The sequence below is a fragment of the Dipteris shenzhenensis genome, chromosome 14 (genome assembly GCF_047967505.1).
Source record: "Dipteris shenzhenensis isolate YYH24624 ecotype China chromosome 14, Dip_SZ_1.0, whole genome shotgun sequence".
Lineage (NCBI taxonomy): Eukaryota > Viridiplantae > Streptophyta > Polypodiopsida > Gleicheniales > Dipteridaceae > Dipteris > Dipteris shenzhenensis.
In genome coordinates, this window is record NC_141609.1 from 16,253,204 (window position 1) to 16,270,885 (window position 17,682).

Below are 17,682 nucleotides of genomic sequence, written 5' to 3' on the forward strand. Positions count from 1 at the left end.
GGAGCTGCAAGGCAATGTACTCTGCGTTAAGCTTTTCATTGCTCTCTGCCAGCACTTGGAACTCAACCCACAACACATCGTAGTCCATTTGTAGATGAGTTTGACTAGCCTGCACAACCTGGACAAACTGTGGAGGCACCCAATATCGCAAGACATGGTCCTTCAGTGCCCATCTATCGGTGCACTTCTATATACTAGTATGCAGACAGGGAGGAGTCTCCAACAAGGAAAATTTCATTGACTCCCTGGCACTCCAAAGAGCTAGTCGAGGAAAGGCAACTTGGGTGGCTAGGATCCTTCGACCCATCTGAGGCCACTCCCCCAGTTGAAGAGATAGGGACTCCAAGCCCAGAGCTAAGGAATCAGTAGCAGGGAACAAGAGGGCATGAAGATATGAGGAACCTCTGTAGTAAGCACAGTCTCGATAGAAATGGCAGAAGTGGCAATGTGAGTGCCATTTACTACACCATGTGTGCATGTATCTGAATAGATAACCGTGTCCACAATGAAGAAGGCTTCAGCTAGAGTAGCAAGAGGCGTAGACGTGGCAACAAAGGTAACTGGCTTGGAGAAAAAAACTGGCTCAAAGGTAGGAACGAGCGTAGAGACAAGGATGGACTCAAAAATGGGTGTAGAAGTACTGAAGTATCTCTACACCTGCTGCCACTACTACTCCTAGAGACGGCAGCAGAAACCGAGGCAAAGGTAATAGGGGTGGAGGCAGCAACTGTCATCGGAGTCAGTGGCAAGGCTAGGGGTACCGGGGTATGAGCAATAATACTAGCTGGGGGTGCAAGCCAGGGTACATGTCCCGAAGCAAGATAATATTGGATTATGTAGAGTGGTGGACCCAAGTTGTGGGCTTGGCCCTTGGACACCTTCTTGGCTGCTCGTCAAAGGCCTTGGTGAACACAATGAGCCAGTCCACCGAAAGGCAATATGCCGCTGCACCAAGTTGCACAAAATTTTGGGTAATATGTCTTGCACTCTTTTTCAACCCAATCAACTCTGATAGAGAACTAAAGAAGGGCCAGATATGAGGATCTATAAACTTGTTAATCATATACCCTTGAATCTAGAATACATACCAGATTCAAAGTAGGAATCACACGTCTCTACATCCAGAGCTAGTGCCGTAGTTGGGCCTGCTGTTGGTAGAAGGAACACTGCCACATAAAGTTCTTGTAACCTGTTGTGACTAGGCTGCTCAAAGTCGTTATTCATCCAACTCCACCTACTGGTGTAATTGTTTTTTAATAGCTTTAGGCTCACCAAGATGATGCTTGGTAGCAGCTCTTGGAGGCTAGGAATTAAAGAGGAACTACTACTTCCAACCCAAAAGCCATTCTGAAAGGGGTAAGATTTGTTGTGACTTTGTAAGCAATGTGATAAGCCCATAAGGCTGCATTGATCTTGGTCCTGTCGATGAGTATTTATTGTCTCTAGTGAGTGATAATGATCTTGATAAGTTTATTGGAAGACTCAGCTTGGCTACCATTACAATGCAGTAATAAGTTGTAGCAACCCGGTGTAGTACCAAGAATTCTTTGGTCAAGGATTCAAATACTTCATTCATGAAGTGAGTTCCTTGGTCACTGAAGAATTCAATTGGGCATCCAAACCTGCATATGATATTTTCAAATAGGCTGAGTTACCTCTTATTTCCTTGGCCTCAACCCACTTGGTTGCATAGTCTGTGGCTGCCTGAACATATTTGTTCTGCATATATTGGCCAATCTTGAATGGACCCATTCAATCTAAGCCCCGTCTCTGGAAAGCTTCCCAAGGTTGACTTGGTTGAACGGGCATATGATCCTTTGGAAGCATTTGACCTATTCGTTGGCATACATCACATCTAGCACAGCGAGCATGAGAATCTTTAAATAAGGTGTCCCACTGTAGCTCAGCTTGGAGTACTTTTCGAGCTGTTAAGTCTCCACCAAAATGTCCACCAGTAGGTCCAGAGTGAGCCTCACTGAGAACAAATTTCTGCTCATTGGCAAAACCCATCTTCATAATGTGCCATCGGCTCCTTGTCGATACAAATGACCACTAATTAAGGTGTAACGCTAGGCTTTTCAAACTTGTAGTTTTTTTGGATCATGCTTTTAACTCCATCGATATCCTCTGTCCTTTTTGTTACTAATAACATGTCAATCATTGTGACCAGCACGATGTATTGGGTGAGTAAATTCTCTCAGATGGCAAAGGCATAGTATTCTTCCACCTCTAGACATTCAAGCTTGTAGTTTTTATGGTTCATGCTTGTACCCATCAGTATCCACATGTCCCTCCCTTCTTGGGTGATCTTCCCTCCCCAATTATCAGCACACTTTAACCATGGTCATACCCAACAGCATCACGTTGACCACCTTGAATGTGACCGTGAAGAAGGCTCCACTGATCTTGATGTAGATGTGCTTTAGCATGCCCGTGGGCAGCACCAATCTCTATCCCACCATCCAAGTTTGAATGGCAAGGGCTTCAAGCTCTTCAACTTCACGTCTTTTGCACTTCATCTGAATTGATGTTCACTCCCAAGCCTCCATCAAAGAGCACTCCCTTCCTTGTATGATTTTGAACTTTTACATCAATCACGGGCATCTCCAATCTCTGTTCCACCATCTAAATTTGAATAGTGAGGGCTTCAATCTCCTCAACTTCATAGTCATTTGCACTTCTTCTGAATTTATGTTCACTCTCGAGGCTCCGTCAACAAGCACTCGATTCACCATGTGATTTTAAACTTTAACATCAATGATGGTACCTCCTTGTCCTAGATCATTGACTTGATCACTTTTATCGTTGATGTGAGGTGTGTGGTTTTGGGTCATTGGTCCATAAACAGACTACAAAAGAATTAGGCATAGTGACGAGTGAGCTTCATCAGCTCACCAATTGAGATCATCACATTCAATTCTTGAAAATTCTCCTGAACTAAGTCGACCTAGATCTTCTTCACTAGTCTTTTGGCTTTGTCTTCGCTCTTGGGTTCATTGTGCTCCTTCACTCATTTTCTCATTCCCATCGGACAGTCGATAACTCTCCCCAATTAATGAGTGGTTTTTTTTTACTTCAACTCATGGTTGATCATTGTCACCATCTTCTTTTCTTCCTTTCAGCAAAACCTTTGCTCTCTTTGCTTCTTCGGGTTTTCTCGGATGCTTTTTGTGATATTGTGACCACCTTCATCAATACCATGCCAGCTTGAGGTGTATGGTCATCTGGGTTGCATGCCTTTTGTAGCATGTTGAGTTTCTTTTCCACAACCACGGCGTTTACTCTTCCTGATTCCTTCCATGCTATAGAAGTAGCAAGCCATGCTATTGCTCTTCGGTCTTTCCCCTTGGTAGGGTATGCTCTTCTCTTGCTCCACTTGGTGGAGGTCTACCATTCATTTGTGCTTTTTGAACCAACTATCTTTGGTTGACTGGCCAAACAACCAACACTCATTCACCGTGTCACCATCGGTTTTGCACTTGTGGCACCAAGCCTCTCCCATTTCTGGGTTGCCTCTAATCCCCATCTCTTAGCTTGTTGGGCTCCTCTTTCTCAATTTTGGTGTCCTTTTGGGTCACCACCCTCTTCTTCTTTGTCTTCGTTGCTATCTACCTTTGAGACTAGAATATTCTTTTTCGAGAGAGCGGAGAGGATTGTAGGAGAGATGTGAGAGGAGCCGCTAGGCAAGCGATGGGCTGAGGGGAACCCTACTGATCCCGTGTACGGCCGAGCTGCATAGAGGTCAAGTAGCGTCATGCAAGAGAGTGCAAAGAGGTGCGCCATAGGCTGGAGCAGGGTCGCAGCAAGGCTGAGCTGTTTTAAGGGGAGGCTGGAAGCCAAAAAAAGCACCATCCCTCCAAGTTTAGGAGGGTGGGCTTTCATTGAAAGTTGAGCTTTCTAAAAGTTGGACCTCCCACTTTTTAGCCTGGTGAAACCACAGCTTTGCCCCAGATCATGATTGTGCGCACGTGAAGACCCCTCCATGCCCTTCTTGTGGATTTCGTCCCTTGTATGGCCTGCAGCAGACGTCCATACAGCACAGCCAGGAGCGGGAGTATCCGGGTTCAGTGACTCAAGTTGATCGTCATTTTCGCACCTCTTTTCATCGGCCAACCTCTCTTCTCTTTCGTCACCTCCTATCTAGCCAGCTTTCTCTCTGTTCTAGACTCCTAGCTCCGATCCCACCTGTTGCTTCTCTTCTCTAAGTCTACTTCCTTCATCAGATCAGATTTTAGATATGTCTGATTCTGTCGACCCCGGGCTCACCATGGGTGATCAAGATATGAACTACCATGCAGATGATGACCAAGGCCTCTACGATGCTTTGATTATGAAGAATACCTTTAGTGAATTCACCACTTTATTCAATGAAAAGTTCGAGCAAGTTAATACGAATCAAACGGAGCTAACACAACAACTCCAAGGGATTCTAACTTCACTCTCACTTTTGACTAGCATTGTTCAGGCGCCCACGCATGTGGATGCTTTGGCTTCAGTGTTAGGTCCGAATATCACCCCAGATCCTTTTCCGGGAGATCGGAAGTCTTGTACCAAGGAGGTGGTTGACACTTGGTTGTACAAGTGGCAAGTATACTTCCAATTTCACCCTTACCCAGATAACAAGAAGATGCACCTTGCAATAGAGTATATGTCAGGGAAGGCTTTATTATGGTGGAAGGAACTCCAACCCAAGCTTGCAACATGGGTAGAATTCAAAGAGGTCTTCAGGAAAGAGTTTCTGAAGGAGGAGGAAGATTACAATATCATAGGCAAGCTCAAGGCCCTCGATATGTCCAAGTTGAATTTGACTTTTGAGGTTTATCTTCAGAGGTTTCGGGATTTATAGACCATAGCTACAAAGATGGATCCAATTACCTTGTTAGTCATCTTTATGGATGGTTTGCCTAACTTGTACAGGCTTCACATTAAGAACAACAAGTGTACCACTTTGCAAGAGGCCATGAACTATGCGTGCATCTATGATGATACCATGGCCAACGCAAAGGGAACCACCATTGCCGACACGAGTGGGAAGAACAAGAGGAAGTTCTTCTAGTCTACCACTGGTATTAGGGAGTCGAAGTCTATAGACAATGCCTCCAAGAAGAACTCGACTCAGACGAAGAATGGTCATGCCCGTTTCCTCCGCACCTAAGCGCAAGAACCAGATGCAAGCGTCGGGACTGAAGCTCCATGCGGGACAAGGTACCAAAGCTAAGGAAGCTAATCAAGTTTCGATGACAGGTATTTCTGTAAATGTCATTACCTGCCCACTTTCTTGTAATTGCACTTTTAATAATTCGTTATTTGGCCCCCATGACCTTTTTGAGTTTATGGAGAAGTAAGGGACCAAAGAGTTCACATTCTCTTTGACCCGAGCAGCTCTCACAATTTTGTTAATTACAAACTTGTGTAGAGGATGGGGCTGTCCACGATACCTAGCAATCACACCTACGAGGGGCAGCTTCCAGCTAGAAAGCACTTTTGGGATCGCAAGATTAAAGCACTTTCTATCCGGTTTCAAGACTAAACAAGCTACTCTTACGTGCTATGTCATGCACTTGGAACATGTAGACTTGTTAATCGGAATACAATGTTTTAAAACCCACGATATTCGGATTGGATGGAAAGAGCATACACTCTCTTTTTTGAATGAGGACATCCAATTTTGTATTCAGTGTGATAATATTCCCTCTTCTCGGGGACTATTGTATCTGCGATGCAGCTTCAGTATATAATAAACACTTCTCATTATGATGTGTATCAGTGTGTTTTGATTCCGCTTTCTTCATTTGTTGTCTCTGTTAATAACAAAAATGATTTAAGCATGTTTGAACACCATGAATTGAGAATGTTGTTGGATGATTTCATGGATATATTCCCTGCTCACCTACCGGAAGGTTTACCTCCAGAACGGGCAAAAGACCATCGAATAGATTTAGTACCTGGGGCTCAACCTATTATTATTCCACCTTATAGGATGAGCCAGCTTGAGGAGGATGAGTTAGCTTCATAGCTACAAGATTATCTCAAAAATTTTTCAAACGTGTTTCGATTCAAAATTTTTCCCAGGCGCCTGTTTTACCCAAAATTATATGCCTACTATATAAGTACACATTCCTAGGACCTAAAATGCATGATTACAGGCACTAATGGCACCCAGAACAGTGAGGAGCATAGAGGAAAACACTTTAGCGATCTAATATGTTCATACACTCATAAGTGAGTCCGGGAAGGCCTCCTATAAAAGGATTCTCATTAAGCAATTAGCTATAGACATCTAAGACACCCCCCAAATTGGCAATCAAAAGGTTCTCATGTCTATAAGCAACAAACAATAAAAATCTTAGAACCACGTCTACAAATTAGTGGGTCAAAATCTTAAGAGTTGACCTTATGGCAAGCATAAGAAAACAATGTGTTGAATTCAGCCCAATATTGGGTGAGTACCAAGAAAGGCCGAGATGCCTAGAGATCAAGTGTGAGATCTCTTATAATAAAGAACATGGTGTTGACGCAATGCTTCTAAGACACATTCTCGACACCTATCACAGTGTGAGCCTTCTGTCACATACTTCTGATTCTGTGGAGTCGTACAATATCTAAGGGATTCCCAAATCTCTTATTGCAAATTCTCCATCTCTTGAAAGACATCTTCCAATCTTCATGGAATGAGCTTCGAGGTAATTTCATCCTCCAATTCCACAAGACTGTAATCCAAGGAAGGAGTCTTGTTACTGTGGTGGCTCTCCATTGCCAAAAAATCATCCACTAGAAGATGATGGCTGAAAGGAATGGTAGAGGAGGAGGAGGATATGACAGTGGACAAAGAATTCAGCTGGGAAGAAGAAGCAACTACAGTGGAGGTTTTAAAGCTGCTGGCCCAAGCTTTTAGCTCCAATTTTTTTTCCAACGGCTCAAAAACGATTTTTTTTTCTTTTTTAAAGGCTTTTTTTCCAAAATCTTTTGCTGTTTTGGAAAGCACTGCTTCCCAAAAAATCTCTCTCCTTTAGCATCCAAAACTAAAGCAAAGGCTATTACTTTTGGCAATTAAAGCTCCCAAAAGCAATTTCCAAAAAAATAAAACCCTAAAAGCATCTTCGCATGGCCAACCAATTGTGCCACACCCTGACTCTTCTCCATGATGCGCCATCCCACGCAAGTCTCCTAGCCTGACCATGTCCTTGGCATCCCTAGCTGACCAAATCACAAACATTCAGAATCCTCTCTCTCCAATCATGACGGATTCACATCCCTAGCTGACCAAATCACAAACTACTGCAAAATCTTCAGCAAATTGCGAATTGGCTCCAAACCTAGAATTCTCCACTCCAACATACCTCGCAATCACTTCAACCACGATCAAGATCATCCACGATATTGAAACTCTGATACCATCTGTCACACTCTCACAAAATCTAACCCTATCGAAACCATGGTCTACAACACCAGCATCTTGTGCAAGCAACTTGCCACCCATACATGCTAATCCAGGCTCGATCAGCCCCACCGATCCCAGGCTAGAGAAACTGCCAGCCCTGCAAGCCAAACCTCACCCTTGGCATTCCATACCGGCATCCCATACCGCCTGGTGAACAGCTGGTAGCTCCTAGCTCTGCTCCCTCACTGGTGGTGTGTGCAACTATGGCCCTGGCACTCCTTTTATAGCCTCAGGGAATAGTGCTTGCCAAGAAAAAGCACACAAGCGCCAAGAAAAGTAAAAAGCAATCTTGCTGACCCATGTTCCCACGGATAGCACTTTAGCCCGTCATCTACCTGCCTGTCCCAAGCGTGCACATGACAAACATGGCACTATATGATCGATTCCCATTAACCCAAGATGTTGATGCATGCTTTACCATTCTGTAGCAGCTAGTCTCGACAGTGAAGGCTTCAACATTTCCATTTCACATTGGAATTCAAGTATGAGTGTCGTATGGAAATAGAAGTGTAGGTGAAACCAAATGTATTTGCCTTGTTAGGTAAACTAGCTTCACCAATAGTCCACACAAGCACACTTTCCTTCCTTGAAGACATGAAAATGGTTCCCATCTCAAGAATAGTTCGCTTCTGTCTTTGATATTAGCACCATGGCTACATGACAGTCGTTACAAACCTGGAGATTCCTGACATGTATGGGTGTCCCCTTAAATGTATTGATTAGGGCATGCGCAGTAGCTACCTTCTCACTGTGCTTGCATAACACATCTTTCTTGTATCAATGGCTAGGTCTCATGATACCCACTGCAACTCTGGGACATACTCTCTTCGAGGGAAATATCTCCTAGCTGTGCATCTTATTTTATTTGCTTTAGTAGTCTCTTGTATCCCCCAACAAAAACGAATGTACACTCCCACCACTGTCAGTCCACCAACTCTGTCCTGGGTTCTTCCATGCTTCTTTTTTCACTCTCATTGCATCAACCTTCTTCTCTTCCTCCCGCATGTGAGCATCTGCATAGATGTTAGACATCAAGACATACGCTGCATCGGCCTTTTCATCCAATTGCAATGCATGTTCAAAGGCCAGTCTTCCAAGCTCCACATTACCCCACTTTAGACAAGCACCCAACACCGTGTGCCACACCACGAGATTAGGATGAAAAGGCATCTTCCTAATCATCGCTACTGCTTCGTCTAATTGGCCTGCGCGGCCAAGGAGATCAACCATGCCAGTGTAATGCTCAATAGTTGGAATGATACCATGGTCTTGGCTCATGGCCTCAAAGTACTTCTGGCCCTTGTGCACTAGACCTGTGTGACTGCATGCAGTAAGAACCCTACAGAATGTGACCCCATCTGGCTTTATCTCCTCTCCACACATTCTATCAAGCATATGGAAAACCATTTCAGTTTCTCCTAGCTGGGCATAGCCTGACACGAGTGCATTCCAGGAGACCTCACTTTGAAGTGGCAGTTTGTCGAACACTTCCTGTAATTCTGCAAGTGAGCCACAATTGGCATACATACCCACCAAGATATTGCCAACAAGAAGATCTCTTTCCAGCCCTTTTCTGACAATCTCAGCATGTATTTGCCGGCCCATTTCTATGGCTCCTATGCTGCCACAAGCTTTCAAGCTGCAAACAAATGTGACTGCATTTGGCAAGAGACCCTCCAGTTGCATTTGTTCGAAACAGTTCAGAGCTTCCTCACCAAGCCCCTGCTCGGCATATTCTGCAATCAGTGCAGTCCATGAGACCTCATTTCGAACTGGCAGCTTGTCAAATGCTTCCCATGCTTCTACAAGCAAGCCACATTTCGCATACATATCAACCAGGGTGCTGCCAACAAAGAGATCTGTTTCCAGCCCCTTTCTCAAAATCTCAGCGTGTATTTCTTGGCCCTTGTCCATGGCTCCTATGCTGCCACAAGCTTTCAAGCTGCAAACAATGGTGGCAGCATCTGGAGAGAGACCCTCCCCTTGCATCTGATCAAAAAAGTTCAGTGCTTCCTCACTGAATCCCTGATCTGCATATGCTGCGATCAGTGCAGTCCATGAGACCTCATCACGAACTGGCAGCTTGTCAAACTCCTCCCGTGCTTCTACAAGTGAGCCACATTTGGCATACATATCCACCAAGGTGCTGACAACTAAAGGATCTCTTTCCAACCCCTTTCTCAAAATCTCAGCGTGTATTTCTTGGCCCTTGTCAATGGCTCCTATACTGCCACAAGCTTTCAAGCTGCAAACATATGTGCCAGCATCTGGAGAGAGACCCTCTAGTTGCATCTGATCGAAATAGTTCAGTGCTTCCTCACCAAGCCCCTTCTCCGCATATCCTGCAATTAATGCAGTCCATGAGATTAGGTCTCGAACTGGCAGCTTGTCAAACACTTCTTGTGCTTCTGTAATCCAGCCACACTTGGCATACATATCCACCAAGGCGCTACCAACAACAAAATGCCTGTCCAGCTCCTTTCTGCATATCTCGGCATGTATTTCACCGCCCTTGTCTATAGCTCCTATGCTGCCACAAGCTTTCAAGCTGCAAACAAATGTGACAGCATCTGGAGAGAGACCCTCCCATTGCATCTGTTCGAAACAGTTCAGCGCTTGCTCACCAAAACCCTGTTCAGCATATCCTGCAATTAGTGCAGTCCACGAGACCTCATTTCGAAATTGCAACTTGTCAAACGCTTCCTGTGCTTCAGCAAGTGAGCCACATTTGGCATACATATCCACCAAAGTGTTGCCAACAGAAAGATAATCCTTTTCCAGCCCCTTTCTGGAAATCTTGGCATGTATTTCTCGTCCCTTGTCTATGGCTCCTATGCTGCCACAAGCTTTTAAGCTGCAAACAAATGTGACAGAATCTGGAGACAGACCCTCCAGCTCCATTTGTTCAAAGCAGTTTAGTGCTTCCACACCAAGCCCATGCTCTGCATATCCTGCCATTAGTGCAGTCCATGAGATCTCATTTCGAACTGGCAGCTTGTCGAATGCCTGACGTGCTTCTGCAAGCAAGCCACATTTGGCATACATATCCACCAAGGTGTTGCCTACAGAAACATGACCTGTTTCCAGCCCCTTCCTGGCTATCTCGACATGTATTTCTCGGCCTCTTTCTGCATCTTTCAGCCTCGCACAAGCCTTCAGTAGAGCCAGAAAGGTATACTTGCTAGGATGTACAGAATCCTCTTGCATTTGTTGGTAAAGGTTGAGGGCATGCTTTGAATGTCCACATTCAATGTAACCCCTGATTAAAGAAGTCCAAGAATACACATTCCGATCAACCAACTTGTTAAAAACCTCTTGAGCTTCGCACATGCTTCCAACTTGGACCAACATTGGGATAAGGTAGTTCCCAAGAGATCTATGATCTTCCAGCCCATTTTTGCAAATGTAGGCATACAAGCGCTTTGTGCACGCTACATTTTTCTTTGTTCTGCACTTATGCAAGATATATGTAAGGTTCTGAACTGAAGGCCGCTGGGACATCCGTTCCATCGATGTGAGTGCCTCATCTAAGCTGAGCGTTTCCCAGCAACTCTTTTCGCATACTTCTTGTGCTTTAGCAGCATTCATCTTTGCTCCAAGCTTCTTTAACCAAACCTATCCATGGCGACTCCTTGGAAATCTTATGCATGAAATCTGAAAATGTTGTCGTCAAACTCAGCTTTACTTGTTCATTCGATTCAGACTCGTCGCACACTAAGTTTACTCTCCCTGTAGTCCCGCCAATGGGAGGGGTCAGTGAAGTACTCCTTCCTAAGCGTTCGGCCCTTGAACCTACCTGGAAGTACAAGAACTTTCCCAATCGGTAAAACATTGCTACCTTCACATACACCTAGTCTATCTATGTCCAGCTTCGACGAAAAGTATTCGCATGAAAGCTTAGTCTCGAATTTCCCCACCATAGTGCCCCTTTTTGCAAGTATTAGTGCCTTCAATGGTAATGACGATGCCAAAAGCAGCTCCATGCAGCTCCGATGATGGCGCCCTGTCCGAGTCTCAATTCTGAAATCCCTTGAATCTCAACTCCGCATTGTCACAACGCGTATTTAAGCTTGATTTGATTCGGTTCAACCTGAATCTGAATGGTTTGAACTTCATCAATTTACGAAAATCTTGAATCTGGTGACTATCATTTTAATTAGAGATCTTCACCAAAGAAGTATTAATTCGAATCGTTGCAGGATGTAGATATCTGTGCGGGCAGCTCAAAACTTAGCAAGAAAAGCCTAAATTATCAACCTAATCCGAGCTCCACTTACCCAATCGTCCTGGCTCATCTTCAACCTCTTCAGATTGTGCGGGGTTCTAGTTCAAAACACAAAAAATGAATGTGTACTGCTAGCTGCATCTGCGTGCTTGCTTGAGGTAATGTCTCGCAATACGTTAGTTGCACTGCAGTGTCTTGAGTAATCAGGCTCATATAACAAATGCAACGAATCAAAATCCTCTTCCTTCTCTATATCTTTCAATTTTATGAGATGTCTTGCCTTCTCTAAAAGTCTCTCTCCTCTTCTGATGAGAATAATGAACCGGCTCATGAAGTTGCCATGATTTGCACAAGAGGTCCCTCCTAGTGTAGGAGACGCTCTTGAATGCAATAAATGATTCCTCTAGGGGAGGAGTGGCATCTCAAAAGTTAGGCGTTACATCCGGGGTCGAGCGATTGGGCATTCACCCTTCTGAGCTGATCATGTGCTCAGTGTCAACGTAGGGCACAGACAGTCGTGCCCCAAAAAGTTCACAAAAACAAGCGAGTACAAGTTCTCATGAGCACTGGCCTTAGAGGGACGAGTTGATTTGGGAAGAGAGAGAGAGAGAGAGATGTCACTCAGAATAAAAAGTGTAAAACTTGGCCTAAAATAATTGGATGGACACTTGTTAAAAGATGAATGCTCATAAAGCATTCAAAAGGCCTGCCTCAAATGCATAGCTTGGAAAAGAGAGAGAGAGAGACGACTTCAATGTGCATGAAAGAGAAGAGGGGGAGAGAGAAAGAGGGGGAGGGGGGGTGGGCTTGCCTTCAAATAGAAAGAGAGAAAAAGAGGGAGGAATAGGTGGAGATAATCAATCATAAAAAACAAACAAGCTGAATTTTATTCATCGGGCCTGCCTTGTGTGTTTGATCTTTTAATGAATATTGTTAAAGGTTGTGTAAATAATTGCACGGTCTGTCCAGTAAGCAAAGTTTGTTCCACTTATTTCATTGTCAAAGAAATTGTTTGTCCAAATGTGGTCCATATATTGTTGTTGATGTCGTGATGATTTGTTTCATGTTTCCATGAATTGCTGTAATTTCATCATGTTTTTGTTTTTCCTTTGGAAGTCGATATTGAAGTCCCCAAGAATGTATGTAGTATTTAATTTGTTAGTCTTTTCCAATATTTTTCCGAGGTATAGTAGGAATGTTGTTATTTGTGTGTTTGTGTGTTTGTAAATGTTAATTATATTTAGTATGTTTCTTTCTCTTGTTTGAAATGTAGTGAGCAAGCATTGTGTTCGGTTTTCATGTATGTAGTATGTGTCTAGAAGTTTTACTTGTCTCTTGTGGTAAGTAGCTATTCCACAGCCATCATTTTTTTGTATTTGTTGAAATCCTTTAATGTGGATGTTATTGCCATTTTTAGCGTGTGTTTCATGCACGCAAAGAATTGTTGCTTGGTTGAGGCTTTTGTCTGTTGCTACGTCTTGTATGTGTGCTTTTAGTGAAACAGTGTTGAGCGATCGTATTATTGAATTATTGTCATTCATTTTTGTGAAGTCCCGTTGGTTAAATGTCCATTTTGATTCTGTTTGAAGGCATTGAATTTCTTGCAACATGATGTTGTCAACCTTAATATGTTTGTTCTCAATCTTTTGAAGAAAATACAAGTTGTCTGGGCTTTTTATTCTTAAGAGTGCTATATATACTAGCCCATGTGTTCTGATGTTAGTTGGGTCAAATGCTAGGAACTCCATAGTTAGTCCCTGTGCTCGATGCACTGTTCTTGCAGCAACTAGTTGGATGGGAAATTGTGTTCTTGTTATAGTGTTGAAATTGTTTTTGCCCACCTAGAATTCCCTTTGAATTTGCATTATAGGTGTCCAATTTGATCGTGTGTTGTCTTCATAAAGGGACCTATAGTTGCGCCTTGTCTTTCTTCCCACCTTGCTGTCATTGAATTTTATCCACACTATTTGCTTATTATGTTTTGTGTTGGAGTGCATGAAGATCCCATCTGCACCATTTACCAAATCATCTTGGATGTCCAATTTCCCAACATATTTCAATAATCATTCCCACTTTTAGTTTTAACTATTCGTGTGATCCTGTTGTGCATTTAGGGTCTATAGGGGTTCTTTTTTTTTTGTTGCATGTTTGTGTCTTTTGTCTGTTGCTTTTGAAATGTGGGGTTGTCCCAATAGAAGTTGGAACACCTGCTCGTTGTGCTTGTCTTTTAATGCATTAGTGTAAAATAGGTGTGGTATGTTTTCTTTATCTTTTGGTTGTCGATGAGGCACGATGCAAGTTGTTTGGTCCTCAAAATCCACAACTTGTTGGGCAGTGTAGATCTCATGTACTAGAGTGTCTGTGGCTGTGTTGTTATCTGTTCCTTCTTCCGAAGACTGTCCATCATCGGCCTCCTCAAAAATCAATGTACTTTGCAGTGAGTGGATATGCTCCGCCCATAGGTGGTTCAATTGAACGTCCGATTCTTTATACAGGGGTGTCTACAGCAGCTCCTGAAGCACACGCATTGTTAGAGTTGGCCTTATGAGCCCGCTGATGTAGCTATGCTTGTACTCCATCTTCCTTTTGATGGACACATTCATAGTTGCAGCGTCCTCAATGAACCGTGGCAAGACTTTTGCAGCTCTATCTATATCAGTGAAGACGTTGACAATGCTTCCACGCATCCCCAGCTGATGATCATACGATAATTCGACTATTCGAGAGAAAGGGATTCGGATCGAAATCAGATGTGCTTCGACATTGTTCAACAGTGATGTGAACATTGTTGGTGTTGCCATCATCATGCTTTTCTTTGATAGTGTTGGCACTTGTTGTTTTCTTATCTGTTTACAACACGTTAGGCATAATACTTTCTTGTATGTCTCAAATGTGATAGGTATAAATTCATGTTGTTGTAAGAAAGTCTTGTATGACTTCGTCAAAGTCTTCAATTTCTTGTAAAACATTAGCGTCCCACAGCATATGCAAGCATGCTTCAGGGAATCAGTTATTGTGATGGCATATGCTTCTTCAGGTGTGTGTACCCTTCTTTTTCTTTTCCTTTGTGTTTTATTACTGTTCGTTGTTATTAACACATTGTCATTAATGAAGACATCTTGCTTGCCATCGTCCTCATTGATACTTTTTGGTTCAAGGAGACGTACTTGTTCGGTGCTATGTGTGTGCAATCTGTACACTTTCTTACTGATTGCTTGCACAATGAATTTCTTCCCCTCTTCAGAAGAAGCAAAAATCGTGCAATTTGTATGGCAGAAGATTGGATGTTATTGCACATTATTTTTTGCAACTTCACCTCGTCCTCTTTACTCTAGCTAACATATTTTCTTTTGATTCGTGTACGAAATAGTGGATAGACGGTTGGTGGGCTTTTCACCTCATTTAGTAATATTTCATGGCAATCCTTGAAAGTATTAGTCCCAACCTCATAGACAGTAATTACTTTGCCGCTATGGAGCACATGCATTCCAAATGAAACTTTGAAGCAGTTTGAAATGTGCGATAATGTTTCATCGATTATGAGTCTAGATGATGCTGCATTGCATACAAATGCTACAATATGCTATGCTTTCAAGTTTTTCAGGGATAAGTTTTCAGACATCCTTGCCAATAAGTAAAAGCATGGTATCTTATGTTCGCTTTTATTTGCAACTACGTGCACTAATATTTAAAGCAAACCCTCATAATGTTGATGTGGGAAAAAAGGCAAGAGGCAAGTTATAATGTCCGTGTTTTCGTTGTGAGCAGCTTCAAATGAGGTCATCCCATCCATGTCATATTCCTTAAAGTGTTGTTGAATTTGCACCATGTTTTAGCAATTTTTTATTCAAATATGAATCAACAATGCCTTGCGATTATATAACGCAAATGAGGAGCACAATTTTGCAATTCAAATGAAACCAAGAAGAGAAAGATTTCACAAAGCCTCCATAGAGTTTGAATAGAAAATTTCTATAAAAACCAAAATGAGATCCATATGTGATGTACTACAAGCCAAAGTAAGGCCAACATTGCCACTATCAAAATGAGCAATCAATGCCAACGTAAAAGCACCAATACAAGCCAAAATGGAACTGGAGTTCCCTCTCCTGCACTAAGGAAAGCTTCGACAAAAAACAAATCTGTCTAGATGCTATGTAGTGAACTCAATCAACATCAAATGCAATGACATGTCCCGAGCTATTGATTGTACAGAAACCAACTGGTTTCAACTCCAAAAGCATGCTACGGATGCACATAACACTATCTTCATGTAGTATGAGGAACGATGTTTGCAAGGAGAGGACTTTATCAACCTGGGGTCCTCTAATTTGAACAGTGACATCTGATCCATCTTCCATGAGAATCCTCCCTTTCAAACATGGCATGCACGTAATAGCATGAGGTACGTCGCAAGTAAGGTAGAAAGACCTACTTGGATCACGGCTCACACGAGTATCGAAACAAATAGAGCACATGTAATCCAAAAGTGGCCCATTTAATGCAGTGAAGTGGAGAATGCCACGAACCTGCACAAACACCAATTTCCTCTAGTGAAGCCTCGCTAAAAAATTATGACAACATTAACAAAATGGAGATACTTACCCTACGCCCATAGCCCAAGCTAGCGACATGATTGATGAAGACCTGCTTCAACTCCTCCCTCTGAGTGCCCTCAGGGATGTCTCCTAAAATAGAAAAATCAAAGATGCATAGTGCATCTCAAGCTCGCATGTACGAAACATTTCGCAAACTATGCATGACAATGCCATTGTCATTGAACTATTGGATCAATTGTGCTTGCACACTCTTTCTTTCATTAACTATGGAACGAGCATAAATCAGTTCTGCCCATTGAAGAAGGACCAAAGCAAGAAGCATAAAATTGTATGTTCATTAAATCGCGTATCATTCAGGGATAGTAAACTCACAATGGCACAATCCTCATTGCGTGGGCCATCTACGATGATCACTTGGTCATTCAATCCACCCTTGGAATCGACTTTGATTACCACAAAAGCTATTGTGGCAGCAACTGTGGATATGGTAACTAGGCCAGCATTTATAGTTGAAGACGCCCAAGGAAAATTCAATGCAATGGTGGTCTCAGGAAAGAAGAAGACGGTACCATCAAATGGTTCACCTCGTATCACTGCAGTTGTTGCATTAACATGAAGCGAATAGGAGGAAGTCCCCCCCTCACCACTGACCTTTGGCACAAGAGTCACTCCCTCGATACTATAGAAGGAGTCAATCTCAAGGTACTCCTTATATTGCTCAACAAAGGCGTGTGGAACAACTAGGGTAATTGTGCTACAGTTGTGTGAATCACGCATGTCAGCACGGATACAGACAGGCTAGTTGGCATTGCATGCTCTAAAGGTACCATACTTCACTAACAACTTGCACTCAAAGGCAAAGCAATGGCAAAAGAATTCTAAAAGAATATCTATCGAGAGAGTGGGTAGTGAGTTTCCACCACCTATAAAGTTATGATGTAGTGGAACTATAGGGCCAGCATTGCAAGGACTACCAGAAAGTGGTGGGCCATTTGCATGCTTTGGTGTTATGGAGGTGTTTGAAGTTGCATCATCTTGCAAATCTGTTTTCATGCATGAACACTTGGATGTTGAAAATTAAAGAAAAGAAACAAATATGGTGTGCATTTGTAAAACTCAAACAGACAAGGATGTATTCAGTCTATTTTGCATGGAGAAAGCACAAGCATTTAATCCTACTTGCCAAAAAGAATTACATGGGCTTGTAAACAAGGAACTTCAATTAAAGATAGATCAGAAAATGTGATTCCAGTAAGCATCTTTCTTACTAAAAAACCTCATAAACACAAGCCCTCAATTAAACCATGCAGGTAGAGAGGTCACACTTCCATTGAACTCAAAAAATAGAGTAAAATCGACGAGACTATCAATGCAGAAACAATACAGTGCGCAATAATGCGCTTTCTAGAATGCACTGTGAATAGACTACATTAATTCAAAATGCATAAGCTATGACA

At 42.8% G+C, this 17,682-nt stretch overlaps 1 protein-coding gene across 1 annotated transcript; it reads right to left on the reverse strand.

Moving 5' to 3' along the window:
* Positions 1-7,163: 7,163 nt before the first annotated feature.
* Positions 7,164-12,302, reverse strand: LOC147894260 (pentatricopeptide repeat-containing protein At4g13650-like). The gene is made up of 2 exons (XM_087385089.1): positions 11,719-12,302; positions 7,164-11,537 (listed from the first exon to the last, which is right to left on the reverse strand). The coding sequence occupies exon 2, from the start codon at positions 11,027-11,029 to the stop codon at positions 8,312-8,314; it is 2,718 nt and encodes a 905-aa protein (XP_087241215.1). The 5' UTR covers positions 11,030-11,537; positions 11,719-12,302; the 3' UTR covers positions 7,164-8,311.
* Positions 12,303-17,682: the final 5,380 nt, after the last annotated feature.